This window comes from Molothrus ater, chromosome 13, assembly GCF_012460135.2.
Source record: "Molothrus ater isolate BHLD 08-10-18 breed brown headed cowbird chromosome 13, BPBGC_Mater_1.1, whole genome shotgun sequence".
Lineage (NCBI taxonomy): Eukaryota > Metazoa > Chordata > Aves > Passeriformes > Icteridae > Molothrus > Molothrus ater.
In genome coordinates, this window is record NC_050490.2 from 19,018,820 (window position 1) to 19,038,339 (window position 19,520).

At 48.9% G+C, this 19,520-nt stretch overlaps 1 protein-coding gene across 2 annotated transcripts in view; it reads left to right on the forward strand.

Moving 5' to 3' along the window:
• The window catches only part of SMAD3 (SMAD family member 3), a 68,893-nt gene that overhangs the window by 44,258 nt on the left and 5,115 nt on the right, over nt 1-19,520 (forward strand). Inside the window, exons 2-8 of one of the 2 annotated variants that reach the window (XM_036389750.1) lie at nt 5,430-5,623; nt 6,608-6,742; nt 7,403-7,477; nt 8,249-8,299; nt 13,538-13,750; nt 16,338-16,475; nt 18,705-18,849. In XM_036389750.1, the coding sequence (XP_036245643.1) occupies nt 5,430-5,623; nt 6,608-6,742; nt 7,403-7,477; nt 8,249-8,299; nt 13,538-13,750; nt 16,338-16,475; nt 18,705-18,849 (951 nt within the window). The remainder of the gene's footprint in view (nt 1-5,429; nt 5,624-6,607; nt 6,743-7,402; nt 7,478-8,248; nt 8,300-13,537; nt 13,751-16,337; nt 16,476-18,704; nt 18,850-19,520) is intronic. The other variant, XM_036389751.1, reaches the window with a different exon arrangement.

Genomic DNA, 19,520 nt, shown 5'->3' on the forward strand with positions numbered 1-19,520 from the left:
CAGCTATCAGGAAAAGGAGGAGCTGAAAGAAATAGAGGGGCATAAAATTACAAAATGGCTAAAAATAGAGGAGAGGGAGCTGGGTTTGGTAGCCACCAACCAATATCCTGTAGCTGGGGCAGAAACAGAAGGGGTGTAAATAACAGACATCAGTGAAAAATACAGGAGAAAAAACAGTTGGTGATATAGGAGAAAATGAGATCTCTCCATAGCTTCAAAGAAATATGAATTAAACTGAGATTGGAAGGGGGACAAGGCTCTGTGGAGCAGCAACAATGGGCAGAGAGTTTATGGTAAACCAATAAAATGTACTTATGTCTGAATGTGAAATTAGACTCTGAAAAATACGGTCTCAAGGCACCTGCTAAAGAGCTTACTGGAATCTTAATAAATGACTCATGCTGTCATAATCTGATCCTGACATCAACTCCCAGGGCTGCAGTTCTTCAGCTCTGGAGAGGGGGAAGGGGAGGCTGCAAAGACTGGGATGGAAATGGGCAGGTAAAATCCATTCACACAAAAGATTTTGGTAATTATCAGCTCCTTTGCAGACCCAGAGCAAATGAGACTCGAGCAGAGGAATTGTGCAGCACCAGAAGAAAAGATGAATTTCCCTTTAGCTGGTGCTGTGGGTTGTTTTGTAAAGGATCTGTGGTTTCCTTCCAAATCCAAAAGAGGATTTTAGTGGGAAGAAAGAACCAGATGAGAGATTTACCAGCACAAAACAGGGGTGATCATTGAGAGTATTGAGGGAGAGATTCGCTCTTCTCTCCTCATCTTGGCTCTGCCACAAACTCTTTTGGGAAAATCCTTTAACTCCATTCATTTTGAGGTTATAAAAACTTCCCCTCTCCATAGACATATGCTGAAAATTACATTTATTAATTATTTTAATCTTCTATAAATTTTAAACAGGAGTGTTAATTATTAGTTTCCTCTCTGGCAGCACATTGCAAACCTCAGCTTGACACAGGGAACTTCTTTTTCCAGGCTTTGAATGACAGCACTGTTAGAAGTGCCCCAGAAATTGGAAAATTCAGCGATGCTGAGCAAATTGAGGGGAAAGAGATGGCAAAGGATCAGCTCTGGAGTTACAAATGTGCTGTGTGGGTCATTTTTTTATTCCCTCTTGTTGATTTGGCCGCTGTTGAGGGAAAGTTGAGATTTTCTCCAAGTGCTCAGTGAAGCTCTGTGGATATTGCAGAGCTCTGCACACAACAGCCAGATTCTGCTACAGGAATAAATGCTAATTTCCCTGCTGCAGCCCAGATGCAGGGCCAGTAAGGAACTACTTACCATGTTCTGTGTTCAGGAGAAAATCACAGCCTGTGGCCACAGTTCTTGGTGAATTTTAGAGCAACTGGCAACTTACTAGTCATGGGTTTAAAAACCAGCTCCTGCTCGTGGTTTTTAAAGTGAATAATTTCACTTTTTCTTCCTGATGGTTTTTCTTTTTTTCCTTTTTTTTTTTTTTGCACACGTTGGTGTTGCTGGATACTTGAATTTTTCAGGCATTTTGCTCTCTTGCAAGGTTAATGACAGGGATATGAAACTGATGGGGAAGGGAAGGGATTGGATCTCTAATGGAGTAAATCTGAATTTTTCCAACCTGGGTGAAACTATTTGATTGCTTAGATCAGTTTCCTTAAAAGTGATCTAGGTGATTTTCCTTCCTGGTTTTTGCACCCCTAATTTCAGCTTTGCTTTTACAGCAGGAGAATGGCTGCGAGGAAGAGTTTCAGTATCCATCTAAAGATAGCTGCTAAATGCTCAAAGAGGAACAAATAAAATGACCAAAACCTTTCAGAACGTGGGGTGGGTTTTTTGTCTTTCGCAATCCAGGATCTTACAAATTAAATACAGTTAAAAAAAGCAACCACAAAACAAACCCAACAGAAAAACCCCAACAACAACAAACCCCAAACAAGCAGGAAAAAAACCCCAATCAGGCCTGGAAATCAAATTCAGGTTGTGCAATATTCTCCTGTTTAGTTCAGACAGATTGTTTAAAAATAAATCTTCAATGTTGCTGTCATTTTATTCCCTCTCCTCCCTGGTTTTGCCATTAAAGCCTCACTGTTGCCCTTTGCTCTTTGAGCAGCTTTTGGCCTTGGAGAGGCAGCTTGGTGTGGTACATTTCCCTAGGAAATGGTTTTTAAGGATGGATCCATCCTAAAGGTGCTCAGCCTGAGGGGGTTTTGGTTCTCAAGGACTCCATGCAGTGCAGGAATACTTGGATGACAAAGCACAAACCGTGTTGGTTTTGTGGGAAATGTAGGACTCTTGTATAACTGTTTAAAATGATTAGGTAGAAGTTGTTAATTGATTGTATTACACATATATTTATAGATTTTACAGTTGACTAAGTGCACACTTGTTGATTGGTGTCTTTGTCTTGTTCACTCATTTGCTGTTTGTATTTCTTGGAGTGGATGATTGGTTATAGTCCAGGTGTTTCAGTCTTCTGTTTTCTAGTTTTTGTGGTCTTGGTATTCGGTTTCTCAGCCTCTTCTTTCTTAATTCAGTACAATTGTTGTTCTAATAGCTTTGACAAATTGCTGGGGTTTTGATAACAAACTTAGCAGCAGGCTGGCTGCTGCCCACTATGGCCTAACCCTTGCAAATACATTGCAACATGCTGGCTTTTAGAGAAAAATCCAGTACTAAATTTTGCCCAAAAATGTTTGGTAGTTTCAAAAGCAATCTTGTTAAATAGTATGGAATAATAAATGTGTCAAGGCAGTTGTGCAGGGAGGGCTGCTCAGCCCAGGCTGGTTGGAGGAAAGGTAAAAGGGAGGAACAGTTCAGTGTCCCCAGGGAAATCTGGGGTTAAATTCTGCTGATTGAAATGAAGTCTGGATGTGCTGAGCTCTGGGATGCTTTGGGATCAGCCTTTGGGATCAGCCTGTGCTTCAGAACAGGGCCAGGAGAGGGAAGAAGTTGTGCGTGCCCTGGAGACCATTATGGGATGGCTCATGGGACATGTGCTGGGGTCACCCTGGGGCTGCCCCTGCCAGAGCAGTGTTGGCTCCTCTCATCTCCTGCCCCACCTCGGCCACATCAGGAGTTGTTCCTTGGGAGAAGAAGCTCCTTGAGGGCTGAGGAAAATGCTCCTGGAGGGTTGGGGCAGGACAGCAGGAGGAAGTGGAGCTGCCCTGTTCCCCAGCCACGTTCCCAAGGGCGTGCAGGTGATGCTGGTTTGTCCCCTCCATGGGGAGCCTGAGGAGAGATTTCCCAACCAGGAAAACCCAAAGAACCCCCAGGCCTTTTGGGAATATCATTCCTTTTACCTTATCTCTTGTGGAGGGGAGGGGGGAGGTTGCTGGATTGGAAAATAAACCAGATGGCTGTGTCATGTAAAGTCTCTCAGATAAGAGTGCAGGAATTCCATCTCTGTCTGTGCTGTGGGCAGAGCCTGTGTGGGGGCAGGAAGAGCCCTTTCCACCCCATCTGACTGGGGAGTTTGTTATTGGGGAATGCAGGGAGAGCCCCATCCTTGGAAATCAGCCCAAAGTCAAACACATTTTGTGTTAATGCCCACCTCCGCTGCTCAGCCCAAATCCACAGTGTCCACGAGCTGCTGGAGACTGGGAGCAGGAGGAACACTTCCCACTGCTGGGATACTTGGAATATTCTCTCTGAGCCTTCTTTTTGCTCTTTTTTCCTCACTTGGATGCAAGGAATGCTGCCAAGCAGGCAGAGGTGAGGGGGATGGAGAAGCACTCCTGGTTTATTCCTTGTCTCATCTCCTTTTGCTAAATTCAGTTAATATTTTCATATGTATTTTTTTAAAGTTTTTCCAACCTGGTTAGTTTTGAGGTCACATCACTGCAGTCTTGGCTCCAGTGAAATCAACACCAGAATTCCCAGCTTTCCCAGAAGCTCAGGTGTAGCCACTGAATATTCCCCAGGAATATTCCCCAAGTTTGGCTGGAATCAGTTGTGCTTTGCCTTGCCTGTTGTTGTAGCAGTGTTTGCAGAGGTGTGTGTGGTACCAAGCTCTGCCAGAGGAGCTTTTGGGAAAACTCTCTTAGGGCAGCCAAGATGAGCCCAGCCTCTTTGGGATAATTGTTTGTGTGCTTTGCTTTGGGTTCACTTTGTTTTTCTGACTCTCCTGCCAACACAAAGAACCAGGGGAAATAATTCCGAGTAAAATTTCAATTTTCTTTATTTTTCTCTCTCCTTGACAAATTAAAAAAGAGAAATATTTCATTTCACCAAAGCCCTGAAGTGTTTCATTTGGGTCATTAGGAAAAGCAAGGGAAATGAAGGGTTAGACTTCAAAGGAAGTGCCTGGGGGCAGCTCCCATTCATCCAGGGTGGAGGAGACCCTGCTCCAGCTTTTTGCTCTGCTGGAGAGGAGCTGAAAACTCCTGTCCTGCTTCCTGGGAAGGTTTGCTAGGAAAAGGCTGTTCTGGGGTGAGGGTGGGATTAGCTGAAAAATGAGCTGGAGGAGACACAGGGTAGATGTGAAAATAAAAATAAGCAATGCTGTAAAAGCTCTATATTTGATTTCAAGCTGCAACCTGGAAATAAAACTGGAAATCTTGCTTGTTTGTAAGGTTCCTGAACTTTATATAGACATAGTAGGTAAATTTACATAAATGGTCTCTATATTGATTCTGTCACAATGAAAATTCACCTGTCTGTGTTTTAAGAGTCCAGGTTTATTAACACACATTTTAAGATGCAACACCTTTCCAAGCACAGCAGATTTGGCTGAGAGCTGTGCAAACCCTGCTTGTTTAGGAATGTCAGTGTTTTCAGTACCACTGAATTGTCCTCTTCTTACTGGCTGTAGCTTTTGTCTCTGCCTCCTCATCAACCATAAAATAGTAAAGAAAAAATTTAAAAATCCGGATATCCAAAAGTGAATCCAGAGCAGAGCTGTTGCATAAAACAAATACTATTTGTTGAGGATGCTCCATCCAGGGCCTAAAGGGGCTCCAGGAGAGCTGGAGAGGGACTTGGGACAAGGGATGGAGGAACAGGACACGGTGAATGGCCTCAGACTACAAGAGGGTTTAGATGAGATACTGGGACTGAATTGTTCCCTGTGAGAGTGGGCAGGGGCTGGGCTGCAATTCCCAGAGCAGCTGGGGCTGCCCCTGGATCCCTGGAGCTGCCCAAGGCCAGGCTGGACACTGGGGCCTGGAGCAGCCTGGGACAGTGGAAGGTGTCCCTGCCATGGCAGGGCTGGCACCAGATGAGCTTTATCACTGGATGATCCCTTCCAACCCAAACCAGGCTGGGATTCCAGGGTTTTACTGCTTTTGGGGTGAAATCCTTGCCCTGAGGATGGGCACCAGCAGCAGCCTGGCAGCTCCGGGTACTGGTGACCGTGCCAGGTGTTGGTGACTGTGCCAGGCAGAAGCTGCCCTGTGTCCTGGTGTGAGTGCAGGCTCACAGGCCTGTGTGCTCGTGTGCAGGTCCCTGGATGGAAGGCTGCAGGTGTCCCACAGGAAGGGCCTCCCCCACGTCATCTACTGCCGCCTGTGGCGCTGGCCCGACCTGCACAGCCACCACGAGCTGCGCGCCATGGAGATGTGCGAGTTCGCCTTCAACATGAAGAAGGACGAGGTCTGCGTCAACCCCTACCACTACCAGAGAGTGGAGACCCCAGGTACAGCACAGCCCTGCCCTCCTGCCTCTCCTGCAGCAGGGGCCATCTCTGGGGGCATTCCCAGGGGATCCCTGCTCAGCCTCTCCTGCAGCAGGGGCCATCTCTGGGGGCATTGCCAGGGGATCCCTGCTCAGCCTCTCCTGCAGCAGGGGCCATCTCCCAGGGCATTCCCAGGGGATCCCTGCTCAGCCTCTCCTGCAGCAGGGGCCATCTCCCAGGGCATTCCCAGGGGATCCCTGCTCAGCCTCTCCTGCAGCAGGGGCCATCTCCCAGGGCATTCCCAGGGGATCCCTGCTCAGCCTCTCCTGCAGCAGGAGCCATCTCTGGGGGCATTCCCAGGCACAGTGGGTTTATTATTGGTGATAATCCCTTCCTCTATGTAGTAGGATAATTTATGAACCTGCACTCAGGGGGAAAAGATCATTGGGAATTGATGAAATCCAAGTGAGCAGGCTCCCAATGTGTATTGTGTGCCATAACTCACAGCAGGAACCATAGCAGTGTTCTGTGCATCCCTCACTGCTGGGGTTAAATTCAGGATAAACTTGAGCTGGGTCTAAGAACAGCTCCCAGCTTCCTGTTCTGGAGTCTCCTCCTGCCTCTGGAAGAGACTTTGATCTGGAGCTGCAGGAGCTTCTGCTGCATGTCAGCACAGATCTGCAGAGCCAGGCAGGATGTTTATGCTAATCCCACCTGCCTGCTCCATCCTATGGGAAACTCATTCCTTGGGAATCATGGGGTGCACCATCTCTTGAATGGTGTTTCCAGCAGAGCTGGAAGGGGGCAGAGAGACCAGATGTGCTCAGATAAGCTCTATCCCATTCCCAGCTGGGAATAAACAGCATCCTCACCTGCTGCTGCTATTCCAGAGGCAAACATCAAATCCTGTCCCTTAAGGAGCCCCTGTGTTTGAAGGTGTCACTCCAGCCTGGTTTCTCCTGTTTCCTGCTGTCTCACTGCCTTTCTCGCTGTTTTCCCTGGCAGTGCTGCCCCCGGTGCTGGTGCCCCGGCACACGGAGATCCCGGCCGAGTTCCCGCCCCTGGATGACTACAGCCACTCCATCCCAGAGAACACTAACTTCCCTGCAGGTATCGAGCCCCAGAGCAACTACATTCCAGGTACCTTGTGTCTTCCATCAGGGAGCAGAGGGAAGGGGCAGAGAGCACAGGCGATCCTGCCTGGGCATCCCAACCTGGCAATCTTCCTTTCCAGCGTTCCTCCGGAGCTACGGAGTGCAGAAGCAGCTGGGAATTGCAAATGGGGCACTCAGCATGTTCATGGCTTTGTTTTGTTGGGTTTAAACTCGCCTCTGCATTCAGTGGTACAACCTCAGTTTATTGTGAAACCTAAACTGGATGTTTCCTTACTGGCTTGAGATTTGGATGAAATTCAGCCATTTTGAGTAAAACTCTCCAAGTTTCTGATGGAATTGAGCTTTTCTATTTATGTATCTATTTTACAAGCAATTTACACCTTATTTGCATGGACAAGTTATGCAGCTGCACTCCAGGAGAGGAGAAATATGTGGACAGAAAACTGCCTCCGTGGCTTAAAGTTTCATGGGACTGAAAATCCGGATTTTTTTGTTTTCTCCCTCCTCTGTTATTCACAAATATGGATATCACCCTGGCTGTGCTGGCTCCTCCTTCCAGCAGCTTGAGAAAGAAAAGTAATAAAAAAGAATTTGAGCTCCTTGTGAATGACAAAGTGAATGTTTTTGGTGCCTAAAATCCCGACTTTTCAGTTGCACTGACAGTGTGATGGTTTTGTGCCTCCAGAGACCCCTCCTCCAGGCTATCTGAGTGAGGATGGAGAAACCAGTGACCACCAGATGAACCCCAGCATGGATGCAGGTGAGTCGCCTTTGGGGTTTTAATTTAGTGGCTGTGTCCCAAAGGAAGTTGAATGTCCAGGTTTTCTCTCATTGCCACAAAAAGTAGTAGCCAGGTTTGGAATGAGGGTACCTAACTTATGTTCAAATAATCCATATATTATGTTCAAATAGCCCATTAATGTTCAGATGTCATGGACTTCCTTGATTATAGAAAAAAAATTAAAGAAACCAGCTCAGAACGATGTGAAAGGAAATGTAAAAATGGGCTGCACCATCTGTCTGTATCCATGGGACATCCAAGTGCAGATACTGAAAATATAGGCCCAGAATTGGTGGCAAATTTACATGATGGAGGATTAAATTCTGACAGCTTTTTGGTCAGATCTGTGTAACCTGATCCAACACTCCATTGTCCCAAACCCAGCAGGATTTAGGATATAAAGTCTTATGGTTTTAATTTTATTTTGTCTGGCAAATGTGCACCCAAGCTCTTTAATGCCCAGCTAACTGAGTTTGTCAGGATGATACCTGAAAGCAAAACAGCCAAGTGCTGCTCAGTTTGGGACATTAATGGGTTAAACTCCAGTGAATTCCCTGTGAAGGGGCAGCAAGTTGATATTTGAGAGCTCCTGTAAGGAGCAGTGAACATGAGAGAAGCTGCAGTGTCAGAAATGAGCCTGCAGTGAGCACTGGGCTGTCCCTCCAACAAGCCTGGGCAGCCCTGCAGATCCTGTGAATGTTTTTCCTGGTGCAGATTCCATAGCAATAATTACCCCTTCTGGATTTTCAGGTTCTCCAAACTTATCACCAAACCCCATGTCTCCAGCACACAACAACCTGGGTAAGCACATGATCCTGGGAGCTGTAATTACAGTCAAGAGGGTGACATTTGGATGATGCTGTTGAAGTTGGGCACTTCTTGCAGTATTCCAATGGTTTGAATCTGCCAGAGGGCAGCTTTGGGTTGGATGTGGGAATTGTTCCCTGGGAGGGTGGGGAGGGCTGGGATGGAATTCCCAGAGGAGCTGGGGCTGCTCCTGGATCCCTGGCAGTGCCCAAGGCCAGGCTGGAGCACCCTGGGACAGGGGAAGGTGTCCCTGGCCAAGGCAGGGATGGAACCATGATGGGTTTTAAGGTCCCTTTTAACCCAGTCTGTCCTGGAATTGTGTGATTCTGTGAGACTGAGCATGGTCTGAGCAGAGAGAAGTGGAGGAGATTGGTTGGTGTGGGGGTGGAAAGCCCAACTAAGCAGGGAATGTGCAGGAATGCCAGGGAATGGAGAGGTCATGGACAGCATTCCAGAGGTGGTGGTGGTGGGGGAGATGCACAAAGCACAGATGCTGATGTGGCTCACAGCAGCTGCTTTTCCTCACCCAAACCTAAATCACTCTGCAATCTGGAGTTGTTTTCCCCCCAGCTCCATCCTGGGCACAGGGAGCACATTCCAGCCCCAAGGGCTCTGTCAGGCCATGGCTGGCACTGACTCATCCCACACCTGGGACAGAAACAGGGGAACCCTGGGGAGAAGGGAGAGCAGCTGAACCTCTGAGACACCACAGAGCTTTTGTGGCTCTCTACACCTCTGCTATCTCAAAAGTTCCACCCTTTCTTTTCATTCTGATCTCCACCACTCTGAGCTCCTGCCCTGTTTGGAATTGCTGTGCCATAAAAATCCCTCGCAGCTCTGCCTGGCTGCAGGATCAGCTCCCCAACTGTTCATTAAGGCAGCAGACAGAGCCCACTTGAGACTCCTCTGGAATAACCATGGCCATAAAGTTTACATATGCTTTTAATCCTGGCACACAGGACTTTGACACTGCTCCAAAATTTGTCAGTCATTGGCTGACTTTTGGATATCTTGGGGCTGTTGAACAGAGGATTTCTTCCCCCCCCCCCCTTTTTTTTTTTAATATCGCCATGGTGACCCAAAACTTTTATTTCTTTAACTGCTACAGCCCAAGAAGAAAATGCATGACTGAGACATTTTTATTTCATTTTTCCCAGTGTGCTGCCTGGGAGCTGATGCAATTTTCTTGCAGTTTTTCCTGCAATTTTTCCTTTTTTTTCAATCTAAAAATAAAAGCCAATTCCATGTAACAAACTCAACCTGGCAAGTGGTATCTGCCTTCCATAAGGCAGAGGGGAGTTTCTAGGAAACAGACCCCCTGACAGGAACACTGGTTAGTAACACATCAGATGTCTCAGGTGCTGTCTGGGGACAAAAAAAGGAGCAGGTGAAGCTGGTAAAGCATGAGGAGTCTCTTTGTAGTCTGAGGAGCAGACAGCAGAGAAGCAGTTTAATTTACCAGCATTAAAAAACGCCTTTGAATTCTTGCAAACCATATGTATTGCTCTCAGGCAGGAGCTTCCACAAATGAAGAACTTCTTGTTGCTTTTAATTTTATTGTAAAGTTTTGCCTTTGAGGAAGCTACGAAATAATAAATGAAAGAGCAGCTGAGCCACACTTAAAAGTGTCCAAGGGCAAAATTGCCATCACATGAGTGTTGTAAATGGTTTATCTGCAGCAAGGAGCTGCTCTCAGGGAAATCAGACCTTCAGCCTGATGGTCACAGCCCAGGAAGGAGCTGCTGGTGAGCTGCTGCAGCACTCCTGTCATTCCAGGATAAGCAAACCCCACTGTCTAGGGCTGGACTTTGCTCTGCAGGAGTCCAGTGAGGCTTCCTGTGTGTATCTCTGGAGAAAATGGAACAGAAATCCAACCACCCAGCAGTGTGTGCAAGGAGGGGTTTCTCAGCTCTGGAGCAGAGGGGAGGCTTTGCCATGAAGAAAGCAATGTCCCAGGATTGCTTTGTTTATTTGAGCAGAGCTACCTGAAGCTTTTAAGGCAGTTCACTTTGTGTAAACTGAACTTTGGACCTAAATCCCATGGCCATATTCCAGGGAGTTCAGAGGCAATAAAGCAGCACAAGGCAAACCAAGTGTGACACCAGGGGCAGGGTTACCTCGAGGCCCAGGGCAGGTTTTCCATGTCAGGCTGAAATGTGGCATGGAAGCAGCTCAGGGAATTTCATCTTTCCATTCCCAGGCACAAAAGCGTTGCAAGGTAACATATTGGGGTTTTTTTTAAATTCTCCTTTCAGTTTGTGTTGGAGTTGGAAGTGTTGGAGTTTTGGTTCCAAATTACAGTTGTCAAGTTTTCAGTTGTCAAACAAAAGCTTTAAGTGGAAGTCACAAGATCCAAGGATCTCTTCCCTATTGCTGAAACACGAACTGAGGGAAATACTAAAAACAAAATGAAAGGAGAGTTGCCAGCATTCTGTGGGCACTGGGAATGAAGTCAGGGAGTTGAGGCTGGCTGAGGAGCAGCCCTGTGGTCACACACACATTGTTGTTCGAGGGGGCCATCCCTGGAGCACAGGAAATCCATTGTCAGGGATTGCTCCACTGAATGCTTGACGCAGGAGCTGTCAGAGCAGTGAGCACATGGCCCCTGGTCACATCCATGTCCCTCTGTCCCTTGTCCCAGGGCACAGCCAGCCTTCCCTGCCTGCAGAGGGAAGGGAGCATCTCCTCGTTCCCAAGGAGGGGCTGGGATTGGTAGAGCTGGAAACGTCTCTGAGCTGTGAGGAACACTGTGATCAGCCACGCTCCCTGGAAGCAGGGTAGCAGCTTCCTGTGCTCACAGGGGGAGCGGAGCAGGCAGCAGATGTTCCCCAGGACTTTGATCTGGCAGGGAGGATGCAGGACTGGGACCGTCCCAGGGCCCAGAGGACACTTCTGACAGCAAAGCTGTTTCTGAGTCAAGGCTGAAATTGTGCAGAGGTGATTCAGGCAGGAATTGCCTGGGTTTCATGTATCCTGTTTTATTGATTGTGTACCCCCACAGGGTTCTTTGGCTTCAGCAGAGCTGCATTCTCTTCCTTTTCCCCAAACACTGAAGCCATAAATTGAAAATGAATATTTAGGACAGCTCTAACACAAGAGAGAACTTGCCCATCCCACAGCAGCTTAAGCTGAGGTTTAAAACTACAAATCACAGGAGAAAGCAGCATCATTAAAAACTTGGTTGCAGTTTTTAGAGACAAGCTTTTCCTCAAACCAGGATTTGTTGGTTTGTGTCTTTCCTCAGGCTGCAGATAAGCCAGAAATAAAATTTCTGTACATCCTTCAGTGAGGAATCCACAGTTCCCTTGAGCCCCAGCGAGGTGGAGGTGGTTTCTGAAGGAAAGGACCACAAAACCATGGAGAGGTTTCAGTGTTTTTATAACTTGAATAGCACCAACCTGAGGGTATTACTTAAGGATCAACACAAGTTGATTTTTCTGGAGCTGAGCAGCCTTTTGATTAGAAAAGCACTTGGATGTGGAGTAAGAGCCCAGTCATGTGGAACTGATCTGTTTTCTTTGGTGGGTACACTCACCTTGGGAGGCTCTGGGCAGAGCTGGTGTTTGCTGGGCCTCTCTCCAAACTCTGCTGGGGCCACAGAGCCCACAGCAGTCCTGAGGTGGCCACAGCTGCTGCTGGAAAAACTTGCCTGGTGTGGCATTTTCCAGTGGGAACACCAATGGGACGTGCAGGAGAAACAGGCAGGGACAGTAAACTTGTGTCATTCGTGGATGTGTGAAATAATCTGTTTCTATCAAGAGAGGGGCTTGCTTTGAGCTGTAAAATTCAAATGTGAGGAAGTGGCAGGTAAAAGAAGCTGGGAATGGGTGCAAGCTCCAAATTTCATGCATTTTGAAGCCTGCTAAGGATTACAGAGTTCCCCAGATGTACTTCTATTCAACTCCTTGTTTGCTGTCAGCAAAGCTTGTAACAAAGCAGAAACCAAAGTGATTTTCCTGATGAATGGCTACTTTGGGAACACTTCCAGCAGTGGAGGGGAAGCCAATGTGCCTTTTGGCTGCTCCAGCCTGTGCCTGAAGGTTATGGAGGAACAGGTACAGGTGAGAAAAGACTCCCAAACCTCTGCAGAGACCCTGGTCAGTGTGAGAGGAGGCTGGGGTGGTCAAAACCTGTCTTGGATTTTTTTTGGAGTTATCTCTTAAGCCCCACATTCTCCTAAGCCCTGCAGGAACAGCAGATTGGAAAGCCTGTGGAAAAACCTGGTTTTTGCTGCTTGATGTTAACTCCTTGGCCAGATGGGAGCTCTTCTGTTGTGTCTTTAAGCACAGTTTGAATGGGGATGAAGTGATAAACTGGGGGGAGGGCTGGAGGGAATCCTTCTCCTGCACTGGGTGTGGAGAACAGCACTCAGCAATTGGCTGGGTCTGGTTTGCAGTCCCTGCTCAGCTTGGCTCTCAGCAGGGCTGGGCACCTCCCTGGGCTGCATTTCCAGGAAATTTTCCTTGAGCCTTGCTCTGCTGGAGTCTCCTGGGCTTCAGGGGGAGCAGTGAAATCACTCAGTGCTGTCTGAGTGCCCACCTGCCTTCCTGAGGCTGCCTCAGCTCCCTCTGCTCCTCAGCTTCAGCCCTTGGCTTCAGTCCATGAGGCAAAGCAGGACCCCAGGGGAAGAGCTGAGCCTTCACCTGCTGGGAAAATGGATTTTCCTGTGATGGTTTGAGATCCAGTGCACTGGGAGAAGGTTTTTAAATCGCTTTGATGCCACTGTTAAAGGCAGTTTGGGGCATATTGCAGACTCTACTGGTTTCACCAGTGCCAGAGAGGTCACAGCAGGGTCAGTGAGAAGGGAAGTTGGATTTATTGATTGCAAGTGCACAGATTTAGAGTGCAGCACACACCTGTGCTATGGACAGCAGGTTTGTGCTTTATGCTTGCCAAGATTTTCTGCTCCTTCCTTTTCTTTGTCTCCTTAAGGAGCTGGCTACCTAAAAGGGATCCCACATTTCATAGTAAAGCTGATTAATTTCCCCCCAGTGCGAGGCTGCTCAGTGACAGCCCACTTGCTAAGTGAGTAATGCCTTTGACTGTCTGCGATTGCTCCATGTGCCAGAAGCTCCAGGGCTGATGTCACCTCCTTGCTGTGGTCCATTAAAATGAAACCTTGGTTGAAGTGAGCCTGAGGAATGAAGCAGAACAATGTTCCAACCAGCTGGGTTGTTTTTTTTCCATCCCCCTTTCCCTTGCTGTGGCTGATTTGGCTTTTGCTTGGTGCAGACCTGCAGCCCGTGACCTACTGCGAGCCGGCCTTCTGGTGCTCCATATCCTACTATGAGCTCAACCAGAGGGTGGGGGAGACCTTCCACGCCTCGCAGCCCTCCATGACCGTGGACGGCTTCACCGACCCCTCCAACTCGGAGCGCTTCTGCCTGGGGCTGCTGTCCAACGTCAACCGCAACGCGGCCGTGGAGCTCACCCGGCGCCACATCGGTAACTCACTGCCCCTGGGCAGGGGGACACCCCAAACCCTGCTCAAATACCCCTGCTCAAAACCCCTGCTCAAATACCCCTGCTCAAAACCCCTGCTCAAATACCCCTGCTCAAATACCCCTGCTCAAACACCCCTGCTCAAATACCCCTGCTCAAAACCCCTGCTCAAATACCCCTGCTCAAATACCCCTGCTCAAAACCCCTGCTCAGAAACCCCTGCTCAAAAACCCCTGCTCAAAACCCCTGCTCAAATACCCCTGCTCAAATACCCCTGCTCAAATACCCCTGCTCAAATACCCCTGCTCAAATACCCCTGCTCAAAACCCTGCTCAAAACCCCTGCTCAGAAACCCCTGCTCAAAACCCCTGCTCAAAACCCCTGCTCAGAAACCCCTGCTCAGAAACCCCTGCTCAAATACCCCTGCTCAAAACCCCTCCTCAAATACCCCTCCTCAAAACCCCTCCTCAAATACCCCTCCTCAGAAACCCCTGCTCAAATACCCCTCCTCAGAAACCCCTCCTCAGAAACCCCTCCTCAAAACCCCTCCTCAAATACCCCTGCTCAAAACCCCTCCTCAAATACCTCTCCTCAAATACCCCTGCTCAAAACCCCTGCTCAAAACCCCTCCTCAAATACCCCTGCTCAAAACCCCTCCTCAGAAACCCCTGCTCAAGTACCCCTGCTCAGAAACCCCTGCTCAGAAACCCCTGCTCAAATACCCCTGCTCAGAAACCCCTCCTCAAAACCCCTCCTCAAAACCCCTCCTCAAATACCCCCCCTCAAATACCCCCCCTCAAAACCTCTCCTCAGAAACCCTCCTAAAAAACCGCCTCCTCAAATACCCCTCCTCAAAAACCCTCCACAAAAACCCCTTCACAGAAGCCCCTCCTCAAACACCCCTCTACAAAACCCTCTGTTAGCAGGTTTAGAGCCCTGGGTGGGAATATCAGGCTGATCCCCCATACAATGCTAATTGTGTTTTTACACATAATCGTAATATAAAACTGCACCAAGGAACGCTAAAATTGCTGCATGTCATAGAATTAAAACCATTTCATGCACTGTGTATCTGGAGGGATGTCAGGGATCATTTTCTGTGTTCTTTTCCCCTCCTGCACTGTTTTATTTTCTGAGTGACCTTTTATAAATGGAAACTGAGCTCCTTGATTGTCATCTCAATTTCCACTTTTCCTCCAAGGTCCCAGCCAATTTGTTCTCAGTGAAACTTGTGCTAAGTGGAACATCCCAAATTTCTGCAATTTTGCTAAAAGTCAATTGCTTGTTCTTTACTGTTTTCTGCTGACTCCTATCAAAAATGAACCCAATTTTTGTCCTAATTTTGCTCCCCTTTCCTGAGCAATTGGAGAATCTTCCCTCTTGCACAGGAAGATCTTTCCTCACTTGTTTTGAAGATTATTATATTCCAATCCCCAGAACCCACCAAGATTCAGAAATCAGATTTTAAATGCAGCAGACTCCTTCTGCTCAGTTGAAGGATGAAAGCAGCACATTCAAACAGGAATGTGAGACCACATCAAATGTTTATTTGAGCAACAAAATATATTCTTCAACTTTGTTCCTCTATTAACTGAGATTTTAATGATTTGTGTAAACACCTATGGGCAATGTATGTGTCCTTGTACACAAAGTCATCTCTAGCAAAAGGCAAGGATTTGGAAGTGCCTTGGAATTCCATTCTAAATCATTGAGTAAATCTCCAAACAGTTGTGTCCAGCTGGGATGACTTTCAGAAGAAATGATGGTTTTCATGTGTTAACTGATAGAAATGATGGCTTTCATGTGTAACTGATAGAACATTCATATGGAAACTATCAGTGTGCATGTGTTTGGAGGGACCTGGCTGGGGCTGGAGCTACAATTCCAACTGGAGCTGGTGCTCCTGCCTCCCTCAGCTCACCTGCCATGGAGCAGTTCATTGGAATGTCCAGTGGGACAGAGTTTCCATCATTGGTATCTGAGCTGCTGGTTTAAAGCTGGATCAGGGAGCTGTCCCAGCCCCTGGGGCAGGCTTTCCCAGAGTTTTTTCCCCTTTAGGAAGTTATACCAAGCCCTGGGGCAGTTTTCCCCACTGAGGGAGCCGTCCCATCCTCGGGGTCAGTATTTCCCCCCTGAGGGAGCAGTCCCAACCTCTGGGGCAGTTTCCCCCGGTGTTTCTCCCCCTGAGGGAGCTGTCCCATCCCCAGGGTCAGTTTTTCTCGATGTTTTCCCCTTGAGGGAGCAGTCCCAGCCCCTGGCACATTTTTCCGCCCTCAGGGAGCCGTCCCATCCCCAGGGTCAGTTTGTCCCCCCTGAGGGAGCAGTCCCAGCCCCAGGATCAGTTTTTCCCCCCTGAGGGAGCAGTCCCAACCTCTGGGGCAGTTTTCCCCGGTGTTTTCCCCCTGAGGGAGCCGTCCCAGCCCCTGGCGCATTTCCCCCCCTCCCTGAGGGAGCCATCCCATCCCCGGGGTCAGTTCCCCCTCCCTGAGGGAGCTATCCCATCCCCGGGGTCAGTTTTTCCCGGTGTTTTTCCCGGTGTTTTTCCCGGCGTTTTCCCCGTGTTTCCCCGCTGACCCTCGCTGTGTGGCAGGCCGCGGCGTGAGGCTGTACTACATCGGCGGGGAGGTGTTCGCCGAGTGCCTCAGCGACAGCGCCATCTTCGTGCAGTCCCCGAACTGCAACCAGCGCTACGGCTGGCACCCGGCCACGGTGTGCAAGATCCCGCCAGGTAAGGGCACGGACAGCCCCGGCCGGCACTGCGCTGCTCCGCGGCACTCGGGGCTGCTGTAAAATCGTACCGTGGGTGCGGTGCGTTACACTGGGTCGCGTTGGGCTGGGTTGGAACATCCCCTCCCACACCCGCCGCTGCCCCGTGCTGCTCCGAGCCCCGTCCAGCCTGGCCTGAAGCACTTCCGGGGAAGGGGAGCCCACAAATTCTCTGGAAAAATCTATTTTACTCTTTTAGTAGCCACTCAACAATTCCAGCAGGGCATTTTTATAGCTTTAGGGATGGAGGTACTGCTGAAGGAAGCTGCTGTGGAGTCTCCAGTAGTTGCACTACGTTCACCCGACAGAACAGAATCTAAGCACAACTTAGAGCAGAATCTGCCACTTGTTCCTTCAGTGTTTTATCAGCCCATTTTTGTATCGTAATTACCTCACAGACACGTTGATAATTTTGTTTGTGCCTCTAAGTAATGGTAAGAAATTTCTCTTCATTTAGATTCACCCGTAATAGATTTAAATTGTTCCTTTTTTCTGGTCTCTAGTAAAATCCCTTCCTCTGTGTGAATTGGTTTGTTCTAAAGAAATCACATTTGCAGACACGTTGTTGTTCTGGTTACAGTCTGAAGTTTTTGCTGAAAGGTTACAAGATAATTTATTTCATCTACTTGGGAAGAAAAGGCTTTTTTGTTAGATAAATGCAAAAAGCTGGTAAGAGAGGAGAGGCTGTTTGAAATGGAATTTGGTTATTTAGCTAAGCTTATACAAGCTGACTTTTTTACAGTTAAAAGCCTGTATATATTTAAAAACCGAACTTCTTTGTTTAGAAATATTTGAATTCTTTTCTTTTGAGAGGAGATCCATACGCTCCAAGCTCTGGCCCATCCTAATGGGTTTCCTTTCTCAGATGCAGCTGCCAGTGCTGCAAATTATGACTTAATTCCCCACCACATCACAGGAGTCCACCCTGGCTGGAGTCAACATCTGCAGACATGAAAAGCCCACATTTCCGCTCAGACCCAGCTCAGGCGCAGCTTTTGGATCCAGCTCTCCCCACTTTTGCCACAGTCTTTGGCTGCCTGTTCTTCAAATCTTTGCTGGGTTTGAAGCAGTTTCTTCACTGCCTCGTTGACAGGATGGAGTCATTGCCTCTCTCCCCCGTGGAGACACCTGATCCCAAGTGTTCCCAAGGGCTGGGATCCTGCACTGGGATCCTCCTGGAGTTTATTCCTCCTTTCCTGAGCTCAGCCTGGCCCTGACACTTCCACCCTTCAACCTTCCCTTCAGGCTCCCTGAGACTGCAGCCCTGGGCTCTTCCCTGCTTCCAGAAGTGGGCAGTGCTTCCTGCAGCTGCTGTGGTCACCCTTTGCTCCACACCAGCTGAGTCCAGCCCAGGAGAGGAGGCTCACAAAGTGCTTCTTAGCAAAACACAATTCATCCCACTCCAAATGTTGTTTTTCAGCCTTGGCCCATGTTGTAATCCCAAATGAGCCTTAGCTGAGTGCCTGGTTTCAGAGTTTAACTTGTTTATGGTTATCTGGGAGAAAGCAAATGTAGAAACACTTTTTAAAGAGTGGGGCATTTATTTATTTATCTAAACTATGAAGGATGTTATGATATTTCACCTTTTTCCCCTAAGAGCAGTTGAATAAGTTGTTCTCAGTTGTTTAGCTGGGGATAAACATCAGGGGAAAAACTTGTGTTTTGAAGGGAACGTGTTTGGCACATGGTAGTGAAACTGGAGAGAGGATTTTAGCAGGAGCAGCCCTGCCACCAGCCCTGGCACTCTTTAACCCTCAGAGCTGCTTCCTGGTGTGTCAGAGTGGTTTCACTGCAGAGCTTCCCTGTTCTGTGACAGACCCGTGTCAGTCCAGCACAGGGAGCTGCTCCTGTGTTCAGCCTGTGCGTTCCTCCCCTCCAGGCCCTGCAGGGATCTCTGCTGGTGAGCGCTCAGTCAGTCAGGCTTTAAATTACAATAGGAAGGAAATGGTGTCCAGGAGAGAGAAGGAGGTTCCACAGGAGGTTTCCAAGCCTGGTCTCTCCAGTCACAGCCTGCTGGGGGGCTCCAGCATTCAGAATTCTCCCCTTTTCCTTCTCCCTGTGAAGATGTGGCACCTCCATTCCTGTCCCTGGGCTCTGAGGACATGGGAAAGCAGCCTGGAATTCTCTGAAAAGCCAGAATTGTCAATGCCATCGAGCCAATGCCGTGTCCCTGCTGTGTCCTTTCCCCCAGGCTGTAACCTGAAGATTTTTAACAACCAGGAGTTCGCGGCGCTGCTGGCGCAGTCGGTGAACCAGGGCTTCGAGGCCGTGTACCAGCTGACGCGCATGTGCACCATCCGCATGAGCTTCGTCAAGGGCTGGGGCGCCGAGTACAGGTGGGGCCTCCTGGGCTGCTGCTCCTCAGCTCCCGCCTGGGAGAGCCCTGCAGAGCTGCCAGTGCTGTCTGCAGGGGGCTCAGCCCGCTCAGGAACAGGGATGGGTCATGGCTCTTGGGATTGGCTCGGGGATCACCCCAGGCTCTGCTCCTGGTACAAGCAGGGGAAATGCAATTCAGTGGAAAATGGGTGTTGTTTTCTGAGAGGGAAAGCTGGTGAGGATTTAAGCCCAGGGTAATGTGTAGATATTGAACTCTGCACCCTTTAGAGCTGTGGCCTCACTCAAAGCTCTGTGGGGTCGCTGCCATTCCGGGGCTGCTCTGCTGCAGGAGGGGGAGAGGCCTCAGGACCAGCTGGGGCCCAGGCCCTGCACGTTGCTCTGCCACTTTCTTCATTTCTCCAGATGTTTGGAGTCCATTTTGTTTTGAAATCGTCCTGAGCTGGGGCCAGAGCAGCTCAGGGCTGGCTCCCAGCCAGGCCCTAATGAGCTGCAGAGGAGCGTGACTTACGGAAAGCCAGGGATCCCCGCGGGGCCGGGGCTGCCTCTCCGTGCCACAGAGCTCTCCATCTGATGCAGAGATGGAGATGTTCCTGTGGAGCATCCAGAGGGCCATTCCCTGATCCCTGGTTCACCTTTGAGCAGTCTGCATGGGGGTGTTCAGTGCTCCTCT